The sequence below is a fragment of the Solanum verrucosum genome, unplaced genomic scaffold (genome assembly GCF_900185275.1).
Source record: "Solanum verrucosum unplaced genomic scaffold, falcon-dt-bn FXZP01000306.1, whole genome shotgun sequence".
Lineage (NCBI taxonomy): Eukaryota > Viridiplantae > Streptophyta > Magnoliopsida > Solanales > Solanaceae > Solanum > Solanum verrucosum.
The window spans coordinates 2,177,387-2,199,638 of record NW_026020398.1 but is presented as its reverse complement, the minus strand read 5'-3'; the positions used below and the strand labels follow the sequence as shown (position 1 = coordinate 2,199,638).

Here is a 22,252-nt window from a genome sequence, read left to right as displayed (position 1 = left end):
TACCTTCACGAAGTAGGGGTAAGGTTTGGGTATACTGACACAAATGAAAAGCTAATGTGTCAAATACTATAAAATGTTTTTACAACCTTCACAATTTTGTAGGGAGTAAGGTATGCGTGCAGTGAGACAAATGAAAAAGTTAATGTACAAGAGTTTTTTAGAATCAAGAGAGAAAACAGTTTTTTAAACAACTGAAAAAAGTCAAATATTAGCATATTAGTAGAATTATTACAATTTACATGGAGAATAAAGTTCCCCGAGTCAACCATAATGTACAACAATTATTATTATTTTATTTAGTATATTATTTCTGGAGAATAAAGAAATTCTGATTTTATAATATTAATTAATGATTCTCTTTCCTTTTATTTTCTGGTTACTGTACAAGAACAAGCCGGGCACCGCCACCCCAAACATCTCTACCGTCGGCGAACTCTCCACCGCCACGGCCAGCTTTTGGCACCGTCACAATTAACTCACCGTCCACAAACACCGCCGTAGCCAGCTCCGGCATTGTCGTAGCCGGCAACCTGAACCTCCACGTATCCACCTTCAGCTCTTCCAACAATAGCTCCTCTATTCCGCCAGCAACTCCGCCATCTCCGGCGCCATTTCTCACCACAATCTTGGTAATCCCAGTATGAATCTCAACCGCCTGCACCCTAACACCTCCCGCTCCGCCGCTTCCGCCGTCGTCAAATTCCATCACCGCCACGAAACGGAAGAATTCCGGACCTTCCTCAACCGCCACGTCAGCATCGGAACGAAACGGAAGTTCTAGAACCTTCCCGAATACATGAGGTAATTTTCGTAGCTTCTTCATTGGATTCCCTTCCATTGCTGCTAAAATTTGTTCCCGCTGCTCCGAATCCGAATCTGAACCCGAACCGATTCCTTCACGAATGGCAATGTTTCGTTTCAGGGACATAGGATGAACCCTCATGCTATAAAATTTGTTGGGTACAAAAAATCCCAATAATACCAATTCTTGATGAAAAATTGTTGAAAATGAAAAAAAAAGAATGAGAAATAAAAATGTAGATGTAATTGAATATATAAAGATGGTATGTATATACCTATGTATATATATAGTAATATATATTCAATTACATATTGCCTCTGCAAATATGGATTTGGATTTCTTGGAGTTGGGTAACAGCCAGAAAGAAGGAGGAGAAGAAGAAAGAAGAAAAAAATATAAAAAGTAAATGAAATTAGATACAATATAAGTTAGCTCATTCGACTCGTCCGTTTGTCACTCCTAATATTCAGGATAAAGATAGATATATAATACGTGTATTTTCTAGAATGAGAAAAAGTTAAACCCAATGGTTTCAATAAAGATCACACTACTACCCTACATATTGCATCTTTATCATAATAACTTGTTATGACTTCTTCTCTTATTACTTCTTTTTTTGAATTATTTTGTTATGCTTTTTCTTGAGTGGAAGGACTATTAATTTTTCTTACTGAACTGAACACGTTTCCAGATCATGTTACAATTAGAGTTATGGAGATAGAGAAAGCTTATCCTCCTTAAATAGCAAAAACCTTTTCACGAGCTGGGCTTGAACATGTGCTTTCTGAGTACATTTCGGAAATATAGTTGGAGGTGAGTCTGCTGACCAATGCTTGAACTAAGATAGTTTCAAAAGAGAAAGGGAATGAGTCTGGAAAGACAAGTCGAGAAGGGTTGCAAACTTAAATGAATAGAATTCAAGCCGAAAGTATTACAAAATAAAAAGAAAAAGGCTGAAAAAAAGTAGCTCGCCCAAAAGAAGAGGAATGAAACACTCGGCTGAGATTGTTGGAAAAGAGAGGCAAGGCCCAAGGCACTTGCTAACGAGCAGAGAATCGACTTTGCTACCTCTTAAAGTAGGGGTAAAAATCTCCGTATACACTATCCTCCCCGAATCCTCCTTGTGTAATTACACTGAGAATGTTGTTGTGTCTCGTATTTTGCAGGAGATCAAAAGGTAGATCGCTAGAGCACTTTCAGATATGGGATACTAAAAACAATGAAAATATTTGTACAACACTGGATATAAAATGCTTCGAATTGACAACTAAATTATGTGAACATTGCATTGCATCCTATATTATAATTTATGCTGGCTACCCATTAAATTAATCCATAAACAATTTCTATTAAATAAGTTAATGATCACAAAAGCCACTGAGCCATAAGCCCATAACTATATACAACCAGCTCTTAGGTAATGCCAGTTTCAAAGCATAGATTTTGCAGCAGATAACATTTAACAGGGCTATGCAAGACTGATCTCCAAAGGACAGATCAGTTCAATCTTGCATTGATCATGGTAGGTCAATTAGAAGCTCAACCTTCCATGTTCTCGTGGCGATGCATCCGACGCCTGCTATGAGACCGTCTGGTGCTATGACTCCGCCTTTTAGGCAGCGGGCTAGAGGCATCAAGGTGGTGAATCTCTTCGGTGTTCCCTTGATGTCCGAGTATGCAATCAAATGGGTCTTCGGTTGACTCTAGAGCAACAGCAGCACCAACACCATTCATCTACAATTTTCAATACACAGCCTTGTAAAAGCAACTTAACTTATTCTGCTATAAATTATACTGCAATATGACAGACTAAAACGGATTTGTTTCTGATTGACAATGGTAGCAATGACTTTTTACGCTCTTATATACACAGAAGAGAGCCCCCAATTTACTCTACTGCCCTGCCAGAGGGCAGTGCATAAATTTGGTGATTTTATGTAATTCCTACTACGACGTTGCACAACGGAAAGATCCCCAGGCCTCAGTATCCATTGATCATCTTCAATATTATATATAAAAGAAGCAGAGTGCTCACATTAATTTGCTTTCTCTCAAGATTAGTTTTCCTCAGATTAGTATTCTCTGAATGGGATTTCTTACTGGAAGAGTCATCACCTTCTACCTCGTGAGAAGAAAAAAATTTCCCCATAGGTACTTCGAAAACGCCACCTCGGTTTTGGCTTGTCTGTTGAATCATCATCATAAACATTTTCAGAGTAAAAGTATTTGGAGACGAACTGCAGTACAGGCGGATTATGCTGGTACTTCTTCAACATTCTATCACGACAAAATACTACATCAATACATAGTTAAAATGAATCATGCTGATACTTCAATTTCAATCTTGATAGAATAGTACATCAGTAGTTCATACATAATGAAAAGAAAGAAATAACCGTGATACTATTAACATAAGGAAGTATGATGACAAGATTCATAAAAATTTAACGAGTATCAAAGCTTTATTTTAAAGAATTATTGAGATCTTTCCCTTTTGAGGAATATATGTCTTGAATTATTTTCGTTTTGTTTTCATTGTTTGAACTACACAACTATGAAGTGCTCTTGTTATCGGTAGTTGAAGACTCGGAATATAATAAGGTTTCCTTGGATTAGCCAGGTCTCTCCCACACCCTTCACCAGTATAACTGTATGCCTACACCAGGATACCTATTTTGTGCAACGAGTTTTCCATTAATTCAATATTTTAGTAGTATGGTTTAAAGATGCATAAAATTCACTTACACCAGATTCATATATTCGAAGAGAGCCTAGATATGCAGTCAAGCCTGACATGAGGCAATACTATGAAAGAAATAAATCAAGCCTTGAGGCATACAAATGAACAATCTACTCTTTCTAGCTTTTGACTGAATGCCCACTACTTCCATTTTTCTATGTTAAACTTTGTGTGTGTATATTCTTTTGCCATAAATTACTCTATTTTCATTTGTTGTTTTCCTTTCCAAGAAAGTGAACAGATTTGAGTCTCCAACCAGATTTAAGAAATGCAGACCAAGCATATGTAGAGGACTAGGCTTCAAACATGAAGTGATAATATAGCGCTCATTTTTATTAGTCCAATCATCTGACATTCCGTCAATTTAAAACATGAATGAGATATAGTGATGCTTCGTATATTTCCTTCACATTATGTATTGCCATGCACGCTATTCTGTATTTTTCCATGACAAGTGTGCACAGATTTCTATACTTGGTGGAAATACATGAATGTATATATTTGAATTGAAGTAAGAAACTCAGATCATTCTCTAGACAATAGTATACTTCAATGTTAAACACTCTCACAGTGAGGACAATTTCTTGCTATCTAGAGTACTCTAGACTACGACATATTTTAAAGTTTAATACTCTTGCGGTGAGCCGGTGACAATTTCTTGCTCTCTAAGGTACATCAAGCAAAACTTTTCACACTTCTCAGTCATTCTTATTCTAACTGAAGACAAGGAAAGTACCAAAAGAAGAATAAAAATCAGAGAGTATAAACATAGCATAACTGATCAGTCAACATGTTCCTACTGCAAGTTGAATCCAGCAAAATAGCTCAGAGAGATAAAGATGTGGTACTTAAGTCGTTTAAATTCCTACGGTGCAAGTTATCATGTACAAAGCACCCAAGGATTAAGATTTTGAGAATTCAATTATTTATCAAATGGGAACAGTATGACATATTTAGTCCTTGTCAAAGGTTTAGCATCTTTCTCATTCAAATATCTAGAACTACAAAGCAGTTTGAAATTCTTGAATTTGCTCCCTGGGCTATAGAGGTAGCTGTCATAAAGGATTATCATTTATATTAATTATAGTTCCCCATTTTCACATGGTACCTCACTCTAAAACTAATGTGACGAGTAATAACCTGTTAGAACAATCAGGCCAACTGATCAAACTTAGAAGGATGTCATTGTTCAAAGTTTGTTTAGGTGTTTGATTTTCAAAGTAAAGTTGGAGGAGGAAATGATTTTAACCAATTAAATTCAGGAAAGTATTAATCTTGCAAATCTTACTAACACCACCCCACCCCCAAGGCCCTTTGTTGCTTTTCGAGAATAAGATGTTGAAAAGTATTTAAGATCCCCTTCCAAGGGCATTGCTTAAATTAATTAAAGTATTCCTGATCTCTTTTTAATTCTATTTGTTGGATAGTGAACCTAGCCACGAAAAGTTTATCAATGAAAGAGGATGCATTTTCGGAAAAACAAAAAGAAAATAGAACTTCAATGTAAAGTAGCGCAAGTAAGATTATTTGGGAGTGCTCAAGGTTAAGTTTCATTGTACTAAGTCATGAATGCATTCAGACTGTGTAGCACTTCATCTTTAGGGGTAAAAATCACCTCATTTATTTAGCCCAAAAACAAAAAAAAAATAGAGTAGTGTGTTTGAGGACCTACATTTCCCCCAACTCCTTTTGCAGACGAGTTCCATGCTGAGAGAGAATAAGTTCAACACCTGAATCCAAAGACTTGGCAAATCTCCACTTGCCATAGAACCAACCAGCACCTGGAGATAGAAGAGTTTGAAAAACTAAGCAATACACTAGGGAAAAGCAACTGAAAATGTTCTCTGTTTCGAAGCAGAAATCAAGAGCTCTCTTACTAACTTGAGGCCTAATGAGTTTCTTGAACCAAGTATCCTAAATACAAAGATTGGTAGGCCTATCATAAACTGGACATATATAGTGCAAGACAGAGTTTACAAGTTTCCAGAGTTGCAAAAGCCCTTGAAATAAGAATGTCCATCTGTTTTTCTCTATACATGTAAAGGGCTAAAGGCTATTAGGTTGCTTCTGGAAATGTCAAACCATTAATCAGAAAGCTAATAACTAACAACTAGTTAAAAAGAGGAAAGACAACAAACAAACAACAACATACCCAGTGAAATCCCACAAAGTGGGGTCTGGGGAGGGTAAAGTGTACGCAGACCTTACATAAATCTGGCTAGTCAACCATTGAATTCTTCGTTTAGCTTTTACTTCTGGCAATACTTAAGAATTTTTCCATTTTAAAAAGCTAAATATGTGAATAAATTGAGCACTTGACAGGCATCCATCAACTGCTTAGCATTTGAGAATTTACAGAAAACCGACACCAGACAGACAGATATTGTTGGTGGCCAATAGGTAAGAGTAAAAGGCAAGAACATGAGAAAGACAGCTCCCTGTCCTCTAGGATAAGGTTGAGTATGCTCTCTGATTTTAAAGGTTTAAACAACAGCGAGGATCAGACTTTTTGGAAAGGGAAAACTGATGGTATCTTCACTGTTGAGGCATGCTACATCTGTTTATGAATGAGATGAACCGGTCACTGGTCAGCACAAAACTCTTGAAAGCAGATCTGGAATTCTAAAGCTCCTGTTGAAGTTATGTGCTTTGTATGGTTGGTTGCCAAGAAGGCTTGTCTAACTCGGGAAAATTTACAAAAGAGAGGCATAAAACTTATTAATAGATGGTATCTCTGTAGGAATAGTTCTGAAGGCATCAACCGCCTTTTTTATACATTGCCATATTAGTTATTACTTCACAGGTATGCCAAGATCAACAATAGAATTCCTTCTTTGCTGGAAAAGCAAAGGCTGCCAAAACATTTTAAGAAGACTTGGAACATACCAGCAGCTATTTGGTCGTATATATGGATCAAAGGACAAAAGACGCTTTGAAAACCAGAGAAGCTCAATCTGGACGATCATATCTGACTGAGTTCTTATGATTTCATTTTGGTGTAAAGTGGAAGCATTGAAGATTCAGAATCACTGTTACAGTTGATAGAAACTATTGTATAGATAGTCACCTAGTCAGGGTTGTCCTCACTTCTGTTTTTGTTTTTGGTTATAATCACAACACTTTTTAGTCCTGTTTTTCCTGGCATCAGTAATACTTACCTATTCGGAAAACAAGAAAGAATAAGGTTGAGGATGAGGGTGCATACTTACCAACTGCAAGGTTGATGCGGAATAGGTTATGCAGCCTTCGAGTAACTTCAACAAAAACAAATTGAGATAATAATATTAGGGGCTTTAATGAACAATATATATGGGGAGGGAAGACAATCACATAGCTAAGCAATACATAAAAGAAGTGAAAACATTAAAAAGGAAAAGAAGTTGCTTTCCTGAGCAGCAAATATTCATCACAGATAATTTAGAAATAGCCCCTAGGATTTTGAAATTAGTCATCCATGCCCTTTGTTAAAAGCTTGATTTTAAAATCACTTCATAGATATACAAATGTACCATATATGCCCTACATTTCTAACAAAGCTGCAACTGACATATTATCTAGTTGTCCATTTTAAATTTCCATGTAAGTGAGACATGTAGAAAATAAGAAAACGGGAAAGTCCATATTTCCCCCTAACTTTGTGAAATTAACAATCTATTCACCCATTTTAATATTAGTCAGCTGACATGGAGGCAACAACTTGCCTCAGTCCCAATTCCCAAATAAGTCAGGGTCGACTATATGAATTGAATCCCCACTTCTTCATTTAAGCTCATTTCATTTCATCAAAAAATAAGTTGAAGATATATGATAGATAATAATAATAATAATAACAACAATATTAGAAGTTCTCTAACAAGTCTAATACCTATTCTCAACTTGTAGATACCACCTATATGAATCTTTTCTTTCATTGTGTCGTATCTTTAGCTAAGTCTTCATTGATACCAAGGATTTGTAGATCTTTCGAGACAACTTTCCTCCATGTGATTTTAGGTCTTTCACATCCCTTTTTAACACCTTCACTTACCATCGTCTCACACCTAGGGACCAATGCATCTGTATGTCGCCGCACACAAGACATGTTCAAACCATCTCAAGCGACCTTCTCGCATTTTATCCTCAATGTGTGGTACTTACACCTTCTGACAAAAGTGGTCATTTTTAATCTTAACTAATCTTGCATGACCGCATATCTATCTTAACATTTGCATCTCTACAACACTCATCTTGGACCTTAGCAGCCCAACATTCACTATCATATAATATTGTTGGTCTTATAGTTGTCCTATAGAACTTAACTTTCATTTTGACAGGCACCCTTCTATCGCATTAAACAACGGTAGCACTTCTCCATTTCAAACATCTAGTTTTATCCTATGAGTAACATCTTCATCTATCAATTAATTCTCTTGATAACAGCGAGCCTAGATATCTAGATTGTTGGTCTTATAGTTGTCCTAGAGAACTTAACTTCTTTCTTCTCATGCTGACTAAACTTGCAATTCATGTATTCGATCTTACTACTACATATCCTAAAACCCTTGCTTTCTAAGGTGCCTTTCTACAATTCAAACTTTTGATCGATACCCTTGCTAATTTCATCCATTAACACAATATCATCAACAAATAACATACATCATAGGACCTCATCTTGTATTGTGTTGGTTAGTTTGTCCATAACTAGGGTAAACAAGTAGGAGAGCTCAATGCCAATCCCTGGTCTAAGCCTATTGTTAAGGGAAACTCCTCTGTATCACCTAATACTATTTTCACGCTAGTGACATCTTCTTCATTCATTTCCTTTACGACATTTATATATTTAATATGAAGTCCTATAAATTGAAAAATGTGGTAAACCCCCATTTTTATAAATTGAATATCATCAAAATGAACTCATTTTCTCCTTGCAACCAGTACTGCAACCATCCTCTAGCTTTCTGTCGCCACTACAACTACTCCAGCGACCAGTCACCTCCCTCAAATTCATCTTCCCTCTTCCTCCATTTTCCGGTAGACCAGTACTTCCAGCATCATCTACCTTTACGTTGCCACAACAACTACTCCAGTCACTATCTCAAACTTGTCTTCCCTCTTTCTCCATTTTCAGGCAGAAAGACCTTACTTCTAGAAAACATGAACAAATTCATTTTCAACCTCAACGTTTGAACACAACTCAAGTGAAGGCTCTACAATCTCATTACAATGTCAAGGTTTAACCTTTTTCTTGTTTGGGATCTTCTTGGACTAATCATCATTGCTGAGAGAAGCCACATCAAATTTATAAACAAGAGAAGACGGAAATAAAGTCCAAAATCTTAACAGGTAGTTTCATACTTTCATAACCATCATCATTGTGTTTCGGTTCTTGAATGGATTTCGATAAAACTAAAGATTTTGGCCCGATTAATAACTTCACTCTCTTCTGAAGTGAAAAAAGAACAGTATATATATCTAAAAATATAAAAATTGACTAATATTAAGGAAGAATTATCCAACGATACAAACAAATTTGACAAGTATACGTAGGAATTGTACCTAACCAAGTGGCAAGGGAAGCACCAATTGCACCAATGCCAAAATCTCTTACAGCAGATTGCTTCCATGAATTTAGTAGTTTACTTTCTTCAGTTGTCAAATTAACCTATGAATTTTAATAAGCATATTATATCTTCAAAGGGATACTGAAATTTACAACAACAAAAATTTGAGTTAATGATAAAAACACACATAAATATCCCCTTTTCCATGTTTTATACTTAAACTACCAGGTGTGCGAGTTATCAAGTTGAACTACCACCAACTATTTATCAAAAGGCACCTCAATTATCAATTGTTCATATTCCAAATATGAAACTTACACACCTATAGTTCAGTATAAAGCTGAAAAAATCAATTCTTTAGTAGTGTATTTGATCATTCACCCAAATTTTTGAATACAAAGATAACATAGAATAAATGAAATCACCTAATTGATTAGAAAAAAGAAAGAAGAGAAAATTGGGTACCCATTTCAATAAGAAACATTTGGGGTCAGAAAAAATCAAACCTTTCTGGAGATGAGAAGTTCATTCAATTCAATGAGCGAGTCTGCCATTGCTGCGCCTAATTTCAGGGTATGATCCGATCAAAGGTGGGTATAATGGTTCTTATGACATCCGGAACGTCATCAGGGATCCGAATACAAATCGGGTCAACAAGTACAACTCTTTGGTACCATAAAAATCATTTTAAAATGACAAATGACATAATACATAAACATATATTATTATTTTTTAATTTGATTTAATTTCAGGTTCAATTTTGGGTGCGCATAAATAGATTTTAAATTTGTATAAAATTGAATTTATTAATATATGTGCTCAGATTGACTCAATTGTCAATTATCTCGTAGAACGCTTATATTTTTACTTAATCAATTTATTTTTAAAAATATTTATTTATTGATACATAATCGATAACAAATTTGAACGACTTCTTTAGACCCAATATCTTCAATTATGGTTGAGGAAGTTTGGTCGGGTTCTTTGCATTCGTATCAACATGGACATAAAAGGAAAGACCGTGCTTCAAATGGGTCTTCCATCGACTATCCAATGGATCATGGACAAAATGACCACGGTCGAAAAAAAAACTATATATAGGAGATTATTGTTTTCTAAATCTATTTCTAAAGTCACATCTTTTAGTTTTGGGACTCAAATATAGTACTTGCGAGTTTCTCTTTATCCTAAGTTCTCCTTCCATCTATAAATAGTTTTAGCATTTCTTGAATTGAAAAGATATTCAACTCTATAAAAACTATATTTTGTATCATCATGGATACATTTGACACATCCAACATATATATATACTCATTATATTCCGTCACAACTGAAATCTAGAAAAGTATGAATATACGCATACATTACTTCTACTTATGCAAAACATAGAGGTTAGACATTCCCCTCAAGAAAATCATTTTTTAAATTCACAAGAATATTTTTTCCAAAATGCAGAGCCCACATTCCCTCCAATGAAAATCAGTATATCAAACACTCCAAAGTCTCCATTGTAGAGCTTCCCAAGCTCCTTTGCTCTTCTTCCCCACCACATGCCATGGCTATAATGACCCACCCCATCACCCCCTTCACCACCCCACCCACCACCCACCTGCACCTATCTACCTCCATCTCCAAAGCCACTTCTCTCCCTCAGCTCAAACAAGTCCACACCCAAATCCTCCGTCAAAACTTGTCCGATTCTGATTCCGATTCTCTCCTTTTCAACCTCATTCTTTCTTCAATTCCTTTACCTTCAAGCCTTCACTATTCGCTTTCTGTCTTCTCCACTTTGCAAAACCCACGAACCCATCTCATCAACAAGCTATTTCGTGAACTTTCACGTTCTAAGGAACCCCATAATGCGTTATTGTTTTTGGAGAATGGTAGAAGAAATGGGTTGGAAGTTGACAGGTTTAGCTTCCCGCCATTGCTGAAAGCTGCGTCGAGGGCTTTTGCATTGCGTGAAGGGATGGAGATTCATGGATTGGGTTGTAAGCTTGGGTTTGATTCTGACCCGTTTATTCAGACTGCTCTGCTTGGGATGTATGCTAATTGTGGGCATATTCAAGATGCGCGGTTGGTGTTTGATAAAATGTCTGAAAGAGATATTGTCGCTTGGGATATAATGATTGATGGGTATGCTGTTATCCATTCAATTACTACAAAAGTTGAAGAATTTTGTTGCTGTTGTTGAATCATTTTTAGTTGATGAATTTTCAAAGATGTCTATTAAGTTTCTTATTTATAGCTTGCTGACCTTTTTGCTATGTGTTTCACAGTTACTGTCAGAATGGCCTTTTTGATGATGTATTGGTGCTGTTGGAAGAGATGAGGAGCTCTAATGTGGAACCCGACTCGAGAGTTTTCACAACCATTCTATCTGCTTGTGGTAAAACTGGAAACTTAGCCATTGGGAAAGTGATTCATGAGTTAATATCAGAGAATAATATCATTGCTGATTCTCGTCTGCAAAGTTCTCTTATCAGCATGTATTCAGGTTGTGGCTGCATGGATTTCGCTCAGAGTTTGTATGACAAACTGTCACAAAAGAATTTGGTGGTATCGACTGCCATGATTTCAGGGTATTCAAAGGCTGGGCAAGTTGAAGCTGCACGCTCTATTTTTGATCAAATAACAAATAAGGACTTGGTTTGTTGGAGTGCAATGATATCTGGCTATGCAGAGAGTGACCAACCACAAGAAGGTCTGAAGTTACTTGACGAAATGCAGGCATCTGGAGTGAAGCCTGACCAAGTAACTATGTTAAGTGTTATCTCAGCCTGTGCTAATCTCGGTGCATTGGATCAAGCAAAAAGAATCCATATGATTGTTGATAAGTATAGATTTCGAGAAGCTTTGCCTGTAAATAATGCCCTAATTGATATGTATGCCAAATGTGGGTATCTAGACGGAGCAAGAGGAGTTTTTGGTCGAATGCGAAGGAAAAATGTTATTTCGTGGACTAGTATGATTAGCGCGTATGCCATTCATGGAGAGGCTGATCAGGCCTTGATGCTTTTTCGGCAAATGAAAGAGCCCAATTGGATTACGTTTGTGGCTGTTCTATATGCTTGTAGCCATGCTGGACTAGTTGACGAGGGACAACATATCTTCTCATCAATGATGAATGAGTACAATATCACACCTAAACTTGAACACTATGGTTGCATGGTGGACCTTTATGGCCGAGCAAATCGTCTCAGAGAAGCCCTAGAGCTGGTAGAGACTATGCCTATGGCACCAAATGTTGTCATTTGGGGTTCACTAATGGCTGCTTGTCGGATCCATGGTGAGTTTGAACTAGGAGAATTTGCAGCTAAAAGGCTCCTCGAGTTAGATCCTGAACATGATGGGGCTTATGTCTTCTTATCAAACTTTTATGCAAAAGGAAAAAGATGGGAAAATGTTGGGGAGGTGAGACAACTTATGAAACACAAAGGCATACTGAAGGAACGGGGACACAGTAAGATTGAAATGGACCATGAGATACACGAATTTTTAACGGCTGATAAGAGTCATAAACATGCTGATGACATCTACGCAAAGCTAGATGAAGTGGTTTGCAAGTTGATGCAGGTCGGTTATGCCCCAAACACCAGTGTTGTTTTAATTGATGTAGATGAGGACGAGAAGAAGGATGTGGTTCTTTTGCACAGTGAGAAGCTGGCTCTTTGTTACGGATTACTGAAAAGTAGTAATAGGGGATCACCAATCCATATAATTAAGAACTTAAGGATCTGTGAGGATTGCCATAACTTTATGAAGTTGGCATCTAAAGTGTTTGAGAGAGAAATTGTTGTAAGAGATAGAACTAGATTTCACCATTACAGAGGCGGCTCTTGTTCTTGTAAAGACTACTGGTGACAGCAATTTGTGAAACAGAATCAACCGTATGTTACATTGTATCATATGTCCTCGTTTCTCTTTAGCATTCAATTTCATCGAATAAGTGCAGGCAGAACATTTCTGACTACAGGGGATATAGTATTTACAGTTGAAACGTAGAACAACGTAGTACCAAAAGATGCTAATATTGAATTCTCAACGTTCACAGAAGAACAAACATATAGAGCTTAAACCGGGAGCTCTCATGAGGGATGAGAATGCTTTATCTCATAAGTTCTATTTAGGTTGGAATCTGGAGCCTCTCTATTGTGAAATCACTCTGCTGGCTCGTGAAAGAAGACGACAGCCAGAACTCTTGTTTCAACTTTTGAACTTCTCTTCCCAGCCTGAACTTTAAAAACTCCAACACAGCTGAAACCAATTTTCCATTTTCAGTTAAAGGACTTTGACTGTACTCTAACATCCATGTATTCGGGTCCATTTGCACAGCAGAAGCACTCCATTTTTGTTGAGTCCATGAACTATTCGACTTTCTAATCAAGTAACCAATCTCACCATTGGACCACTGTTCAAAATGAAGATGAAAACAGCAACAAAACCTTAACTTGATGAAGTAAACTCGAAAGAAATGAGAGGACAGAAAAAGAACACTGTCGAAATTATGTTACCTCAGTGAGTCTTCCTGATAATATGGTATATGATCGCGCAGAAAATCCAGCTGTGAGCAAACCAGCTGTTTGTAAAGGCCATCCCCATATACTCAACTCTTCTGAATTGGACTTGTACAATGTACATCGCGAATTCAGAAGCAAACCATCCTATAAATCAGTCGAAAAATCTACTTAATATTGGTATCCCCAGACATGTAGCAAAAATATGCATAGCATTAATGAAATCTATACCTGGTTGATTTTCCAAGTAGAATTCAGACGGCTGCAACTCGATATTTCTTCGTCATCAATCAGACCTTCAAGCTCCTTCTTAAAGAACATCAATCTTTCATCAAAATCCTTCAAACCCCATGATTTTTCACTCAAATTCTTAACAATTTGTTGCGACAATTGAGGCTGCAAGAACCCAGAAACCACCGAAGAAAACCCAAATTCCAACCCTAAAACAACACCCAATCCAAAAATCAATCTCATCAAGAAAACCCCAAAACCAAATCCTCTCTTCCTCCTCTTCACCTTCTCATGAAAGCTCCCTCTAGCAGTGGAATTGAGCGGAGGGGACATGGACGAAGAAGCAGAACTGTTGCTACTCGATTTGGGGGTCGAAAAAGTCCTCGATGGGGTGTAAGAAATGGGGATTCTTGGAAATTGAAGAGCTCTAGCCGCTGAAAGTTTTGTGATTGAACTCTTGTGCATGCTGTTAGTCATCAGATCGAGAGTTGCATTGAAACTGGCTATACAAATTTCGCAACTGCAATTGGTATCTTTTCGACATCCCGGGAAATAGTAGCTGTCTTTCGTCTCGGAATCCATGACGGTGGTGGTCGACGATGATTTCACGGAGGAATTTGGAGTTGAAACTTGTGTTGATTTCATGGTATTTTGAGCTATGAAAATACCCAAAATCTGGGGTTTCTTTGTTGTTTAAGGGAAGAGGATAAATGGGGTTTGAAATTTGAATGCAACGGTCATATCCTATGAAGAATATTTGGGGATGTGGTAATGACACATTTACCCCTTACATATCATGTCATTTATTTGGTAAAGATTTAAAAAATTATATACATTGATTGTATAAGATTTAAGATGTTGGATCCGGCTCCTCCCATTTCACTTAATTAGCAACGTATTATCTTGTCCATAAAAATAATCAAAAATAATAGTAATAATTAACCATATATAAACAATATCTGTACCTGCTTGATGGGAATCCCACTTCGTTTATGGGCTTCAATGACGGCTAGATGTCTTTGCTTTAAGAAAATTATCCTTCTTGAAGTCCAGAAGTTCTTTTTAAAGCTGGTCAAACTCCACTCAAATCCATGACCAATTTGTTAGGATAATTTGTGGTAAAACGATCATAACTCTTCACCCTGATGTCGAATTGACGAATAATTTAATGCGTTGGAAACTAGACTCTTAGACATGCGTTTGATATGTAACAGGTTCTCTAACTCCTTATATATTGAGAGAAATAATCATTCCAAATTAGGCCATAAACAATTATATCAAAACTTTCTAATAATAAAACTTTTCACTTAAGATTTTTGTTTCGAGACTCCCTGTGGCCTCTAACTTCCGTCTAAGAATTTCAAGTGGCTTTATATAAGTGCAAAGTTCATTTTTTTTATCATGATATCGGAGTTTTGGGCGTATGGGGGAGAGGGAGTGTTGAATCTCATATCTTTTGTTGAATGGAAACAATAGACTCATGATATAATCTTGCATGCATAGTCGATTTTGAAATTGAGTTAGACATGAGATTCATTTTTTTTCCAAACCTATTTAAGTAAAATAACATGATTGCTGAGCTGCCTCCATTTTTTCCTCAAGATGCATCTAAAAATGTTGTGACTTGTGAATATTGGATATATATTCTATAACTTTCTACCATCCACCATTGGTCTTTCATCTAGATGGTGAATGGAGTCCAATGTGGATGAAACTAAAAATCAAAATGGTCTCCAATGTATAGCATTCTTTATTCTTTTTATTTTTATTATTTCTTTCATTAAATATTTGTATTATATTTTTATGATTGGGTGGCCATGAATATTTGGAAGAAAAACAAAGAGGATGGTGGATTTTGAACCTTGCATTTGAATATATAGTACTCTCCGTCCCTTTTTAACTATCGATTTAGCTTTTTTCACACATTATAAAATGATCGTTAATTTTAATCGTGAAATCTAAAGTAACATTTTGGGATGGTATTTTTTAGCTAAAGTGACAGTTAAAATCAACTCCGACCACTTTAAATTTGGTGATCAAAAGACTGCAATTCGACTGGCCATCATGTGATTTTATGGAAATTCTTGTCTCAAATATTATTAGTTATTTATAAATAATAAAATGCATGTGTTTTCTTATGACTAACTCCTATTTATCTACCATATCTTATGGGAATGATGCATCATAAATAGGAGTATTCTCATGCCAATAGGACTGCACTAAGCTCCCCTATGCACATTGGTCAGGAAAGGATCAGGCCATAAGGGTTTATTATACATAATCCTGCATTATTGCAAAAGATTGTTTCTATAGTTTAAATATGTGAGTTGTGACCGCCTTGTTAATACGTAAAAGTAAACAAATATATAGTTTGAGATGTTTGTCTAATTGGTTTCCAGATATCCAAAACTTGGATTATATAACTCCCTTTTGGTTTATGACTTTTACCAAATTGTATTAATTTATAAACAATATTCTTTTCTTGAGACAATGATTTAGCCTATTAAAAGATAATCAATCAATCTTTGCATCTAATTAAAGCATATAATTAACAACATACCAAACAACTACCATTTGGCATATTAGGCCCCCACCTACAGTTTGCCTTTCCTATATTTAGGAACCCAAATGACTTGATTACATCAAATCCTAGCATATATATACCTAATCAAGAATTTCTCCAATTTAAATTAGTGGACAATACAAAAACACCTCAATTGATGGACTAGTTATTAGTTCAAAATTAATTGTACGCCACTCTTCACTATGATTTATCACGTGGGACTTATTTTTCTATACATTGTGTCAATACTAATCAATAATGAAATTTATTGTAGATTTTCGTGTGAGAAAATCTATGCATTAGCGTATGGTCGATGTCTTGAGGGTACACACTTATTAATGGGAGATGGACTATAATGAACGTCTAGGCGATCTATAAGACGTGTTGAAGTGAAAGCCTATAATATTATTAAACACAAATGATGTCATGTGATAAATTTTCAAAAGATATGTTCAGTCCCCATGCTTCATTTTTTTATTTGACTTTTAACATTTAGGTATATCAATTTATCTTGCTTTGTACTTGAGGAACAAAAAAATTAACAATTGGGACCATACATCAAGTCCTCCACAAAAAAGAGCTTATTATTAGGGGCCACTAAATCTAAATATTAAGTTGTCATAGATTCTGCTTGTCTATTAATTTTTCAGAGTGAAGTTTTTTTTATATATATTATTTTGTTTTCTAATTTGAAGAAGCGCATGACCATAAGATGAGATTGTTTTTTAAGATTCATGGCACAACAATATACCCTTTAAACTTGGACTTGGTTATTAGAGGCCTCTCAATCGAAATGAAGGATAGATTTGATTGATCGGGTGTTGAATCGAATGAACACCTACTGTATCATCACAACAATAATGGATGTCCAATCTTAATTTAAATTTTGCAAATTTTGTGGTGATTTTATGCTCCATATGTAGTGTACCATCATGCTCTATATATGGTTTATACAACGATGTACATAAGATTTTTTTGAAACACTATCAAACTATTTCGAGTTAGTCATGGATGGAATAACATTCGTAACAACCTTTGATGACCCACACCATAGCGGTAGGTCATAATTGGAGGATTTTCATCAGTCTACTTTGTCAACAGGTGATAGGAGCGCAATGACTTTAGTCTAAACCTTTTAAACAATACCTAAAGAATCGGTCCGGTCTTTTATAAGTGAGTTTAGGTTTAGTAGGGTAATTTCAGGTTTTGGTTACTGTTTTAAATTTATATATTGTTTTAAAGCATTGTTGGCACATTGTATCAAAATATATTGATTTTCACAAAAAAAAAATATTATTAATAATTTACAAAGAGACGTTGAATGACGACGACAACAACAACAATAACATATATATATTGAGTTTAATCTCACAAAGTGAAATTTAGAGAAGGTAGAATATACATTGTTTTTATCTATATCTCAGAAGTAGAGATACTATTTTCAATAGACCATCAGCTCAAGGAGAAAAATAGTCTAAAGCAACCCAGAAAAAGAAGTAACCAAATATACAACAAATAACACATAGTAACAAGAACAAAACATTGTAACAAGACAGTAACTACAACAAAATAATATGATAGTTAAAGTAAAAGAAACAACAAATAATAACCAAAGGATAAGAAACTACATGAGTAATACTATATCTATATACTAGTAAGGACTGATACAAGACAATCCAATGCTACCAACTATCATTTTACCCTAATTTGTATCCTCAACAATTTTCTATCTAAGATCATATCCTCGATAAGAACAACTATATTGTGATTGACACCCCTTGCTAAATTATGGCTCTGCCAGAATATATGTACAAAATATTAAGTAGAATGGAAATTATCCAATTCCATTAATCTTGGCTTGACTGGAGTGAGATTACTTGGAATTTAAGATGCCAATAGTCTACACTCTAAGGTGTATTATTTTGACACCTCATAAACCTATTGAAATAGCTTTAAAAAAATGGCTGATTTTTTTTTCTTTTTTTGTCATATTTTTGCTTTCAATACTTTCACCATAGGAATTAGCTCCATGATCATGGGGCAATTTAAAATGTGCATGCCATTATTAAAAACAAGAAAAATCATAAAAGCTATCAACTTAATTATATTTTCCTAAATCATCAAAAATCAAATCATGTATTAATTGACCACCAAATAATCTTACCTTCACATAATATAACGCAAATTTTCAATTGAATCCCTCGAATAATGGATTATAGAAAACATGATGACTCAATATGAATATCCGTAAAAAATTCACATAATTTTAGTAGTGAGTTCAGTTGTATCTGCAAAAATCTTTCGCACAATAAGTAAATTATGTGTTCAATTTTCACTATTCTCTTTAATTTCAACAATCCCCGATAATAAAAAAGTGTTAAAAAATGTTAATGAAATCAAGTCATGTGTTAGTTGAGTTGTATAAACCATTTCCTTTAATTGTTAAAATAGTTGGTGAACTAATTCTACTTTATTTACATGCACAGGGCATTGTGATGAATCATCCTTAATATAAATTAAAAACTTGAATTAATAATAGGTCAACAAATTTAGCTTAATATAATCTGCTGGATCAGACAATTAAGTGTTTAATCATAATTGATTTAAAAAATATAAGTGTTTAATCAAAATAATTTAAACTTCTCTAAGTATGAAACAGAAATATTTGTGTTAAAAAGGTTTTGAACTTTTTTAATGAATGCATCTTAGACATAAAGTTATTGAAGCATATGAAATGATTCCTATAATAATCTTTATGTTTAGTGGGAAGTTGACCTTAAATATTAAAATTATGAACATATCTGCATTGGGATCTTCCTAGTTGTTTGAGTGCTTTTCAAAAATCAATCAATTAAAAAATAAAAAGGTAAAAAATAAATTTAAAAAAATTAGGAGTTCAAAAAATAAGCTTCTGGCTTTAAAGATGAAATTTATAATTTTTTTGACCTTTCAGAATGATCATTATTATCTAATATAGGACTAGTCGATCAAGAATATGAAGTTTTTTCTCATGGCAGATTTTATTAATGTAGCTTATAAACGAGTTTGATATACTATTCTATTAAATATTTTTTAATGCACCAAAAAAAAAATTAAAGGTAAAAAGAGTTTGAGATAAGTCCTAATACAAGAAAAAGAGGGAGAAAATTTTTTATTCAACTCAATGAAGAAAATAAAATCAACTTTTTTTCCTACTTTTATCAAAAAAGAGGGAGAAAATTTTGTCAAGCTTGATTAAAAAAACTCCATTATTGTAGGAAGAAAATGGAGAAAAAAACATATATTTTCTTTCCATTGGATATCAATTCTAATGATATAAAATGAGTTTAAATAAAAAGTCAAGATTAATATAGCCAATTTTAATTTATTCGTATATGAGACGTAATTATTATTGTTAGTTGAAAATCTCATAGTGATGGTTGAGGAAAAGTAATAAGTAGAACATAACCATATAACAAAACAAAAAAATTATCTTCACTAGTAGATTGAAAAAAACAAACATCCTCTATACAAGACAAGATGGAAAATTGGAAATCAAGAAAAGATTTCTCCATGAGACAAAAAAAAAAAAAAAAAAACTTGTTGTTAGACCTTTTTATTTCCACCAAAAGTTGAAGTTACCCTTTTTTTCCCAGGTCATTCATATAGTCGATTCCAACTTGTTTGAGATTGAAACAAACGTAATTAATAATAGGAGATAGAACTTGTTGATCTTGAATACTTCTTGGAATTAGATGAATTTGATGATGATGATGTTAAATCAGACCTTCTTCTTAACATTTGTCTCATTCCATCAGCTACTTTAATTGCTGGATTTGATTTATATTTTCTACAAAATGACATATGTGCTTTAACAGCATCTTCCATACAAAGAAATTGTTGTTTTCCTCTGTTAACTTCATCTCTAACTGCTTCTGAACAAAGTCCACATAGCCATTTTCCATCAAAATTTTCTTTAACTTGACTAATGTAGTCTTGTGTACAATCTTCTTTTAGTCCACAACATTCACACTTTGCTAACTCTATGTCCATTGAAAAAAATCACACAAAAAAAGTTCAGTGTTTTTTTTTTTTTTTTTGAGGCGAGAATTTTCCCTTTTGGTTTTGTTTTTTTATAGGTATTTTGAGGGGAAAAGAGAGGAAAAAAGAGTGGGAAATTGGGAAGGGAGGAAGTGAGAAATTTATAGTGGGGAAAAGTGGCATAAATTGCTCCATGTTATGAGGGACCACTGGCAAATGGAAAATTAGACAACTTGGTCTAGGAGAGGGTCCACTTTCCTTGTGATTTTCTTTTTCCGCTCGATCGTATTATTAGAGTCTGATTAAATTTGAATTAATTATGCATTACAAGGTTCATTTCTAGAGGTGACACTCCTAATAGAAGTTTTTTTTCATTCCAATAGGTTGAACAAAACCTATGTACAAAGATAGAAGAATACAACAAAAACAATTTTTAGCGATAATAAATATGCACATTAACTAAGAGTGCTAATTTTTTTACTAGTATTAACTAATTGTGTCATAGAAATCAATGTCGTTATAAGATTTAGCGACATTTGTAAAAAGTGTTAATTGCCTCTAAGAAACATATCTAGTGATAATTAAGTTATTGTCGTTAAAGATCATTTTTGTATTGTATCACAAATTCACAATCGGTGAATAAACGGAGTTTTACTACTCCTTCTACCCCAATCCCAAAAAAAATGAATGACATATTTCTATACTTAGTAACAATTTAATTTCAAAATGTCTATTTTACCTTTAATAAAATGATTTATATCTATACAAATATCTGTAACTTATTAAACCACAAGTTTCAAAAAATATTTTTTGTCTTTTAAATTTCGTGTCAAGTCATATTAACTCATATAAAATGGGCCCGAAGAAATCATATCATATATATATATATATATATATATATATATATATATATATATAAAGCTGAAACATAAAAACAATGATGTGGCGCTCTCTAAGGCCTCAAATCCTATTTCTCTTTTTTTTAATTTTTTGGAATTTTTCCTCATTTTAAAATACATAAAATATTATGGCTTTATATTTAATTATTTCCTCGTTAAAGAAAAAACATAAAACTAACATTTATGCTTTAGTAATCAGTTGCTCGCCATTAACTTTTGAAAAAAAAAGAGGAAAAATTGTGCATAATGACAAACTATTAATTGAAAATAAATAATATAGCTACTGTTTAATTTATTTTCTTTGAGTAGCTACAGTTTCGCATATCTTGTTACTGACGGGTCCCACAAATTAAAAAAAAAACGGAAGTCATTTCCTTTATACAATTCACATCTCTTTCCTATCTCCTATACCCTTCAATTTCTCCTAAATTCTCTCCACAAAATTAGTTTAAATTTCAAATCTTCACTACTACAGGATTTCAAAAATTTCAGGTACCGCCAAAACCTCTAAATCAATTTTTTTTTTCCAATTTTTCTCTTATTTCTTTATCTTTTATATGAAATCATAATCCATACAGATTTTTCACTTATATATTAGTCTCTGTAAATTTTTGCCCTATATTTGTTTGTTTATACAAACTTATTGTATAAATAGCGGTAGTTATTATAACAATTTTACCATATATACAATATTAAACAATTATACAATTGAAATGTTTTGTATAATATATAATATCCACATAAAACATGTTTATGTTATATTCAGATAAAATTAGTGTTATACAAAATGACTATATGTACTTTTTTATATGTTTATTTATACATATCTGTATTTTTTTAGCCATTAGATTTAATATACAAGCTTTCTCCATTAATAGAAGTACAATAATCTCACTATATATACAATATAAATGATTATACAATTGAAATGTGTCATATA

The 22,252-nt window shown here is 34.1% G+C and overlaps 4 protein-coding genes and 1 pseudogene across 5 annotated transcripts; 1 reads left to right on the top strand and 4 right to left on the bottom strand.

Moving 5' to 3' along the window:
• Window positions 1–374: 374 nt before the first annotated feature.
• LOC125839557 (uncharacterized) lies at window positions 375–1,139 on the bottom strand. The gene has a single exon (XM_049518545.1). The coding sequence runs from the start codon at window positions 941–943 to the stop codon at window positions 377–379; it is 567 nt and encodes a 188-aa protein (XP_049374502.1). The 5' UTR covers window positions 944–1,139; the 3' UTR covers window positions 375–376.
• Window positions 1,140–2,045: 906 nt separating this feature from the next.
• On the bottom strand, window positions 2,046–9,692 carry LOC125839677 (uncharacterized; annotated as a pseudogene). The gene is made up of 6 exons (XR_007443697.1): window positions 9,589–9,692; window positions 9,078–9,183; window positions 6,752–6,796; window positions 5,215–5,323; window positions 2,838–3,079; window positions 2,046–2,536 (listed from the first exon to the last, which is right to left on the bottom strand). The product of XR_007443697.1 is annotated as an uncharacterized LOC125839677 (transcript).
• A 945-nt stretch (window positions 9,693–10,637) lies between these two features.
• LOC125839673 (pentatricopeptide repeat-containing protein At4g14820) lies at window positions 10,638–12,961 on the top strand. The gene is made up of 2 exons (XM_049518667.1): window positions 10,638–11,218; window positions 11,362–12,961. Exons 1-2 carry the CDS (start codon window positions 10,638–10,640, stop codon window positions 12,944–12,946), a joined length of 2,166 nt encoding a protein of 721 aa, XP_049374624.1. The 3' UTR covers window positions 12,947–12,961.
• Window positions 12,962–13,097: 136 nt separating this feature from the next.
• LOC125839675 (uncharacterized) lies at window positions 13,098–14,527 on the bottom strand. The gene is made up of 3 exons (XM_049518670.1): window positions 13,831–14,527; window positions 13,597–13,746; window positions 13,098–13,493 (listed from the first exon to the last, which is right to left on the bottom strand). The coding sequence occupies exons 1-3, from the start codon at window positions 14,473–14,475 to the stop codon at window positions 13,209–13,211; spliced, it is 1,080 nt and encodes a 359-aa protein (XP_049374627.1). The 5' UTR covers window positions 14,476–14,527; the 3' UTR covers window positions 13,098–13,208.
• Window positions 14,528–20,070: 5,543 nt separating this feature from the next.
• Window positions 20,071–20,441, bottom strand: LOC125839683 (uncharacterized). The gene has a single exon (XM_049518675.1). It carries the CDS (start codon window positions 20,423–20,425, stop codon window positions 20,078–20,080), a length of 348 nt encoding a protein of 115 aa, XP_049374632.1. The 5' UTR covers window positions 20,426–20,441; the 3' UTR covers window positions 20,071–20,077.
• Between the last annotated feature and the right edge of the window lie 1,811 nt (window positions 20,442–22,252).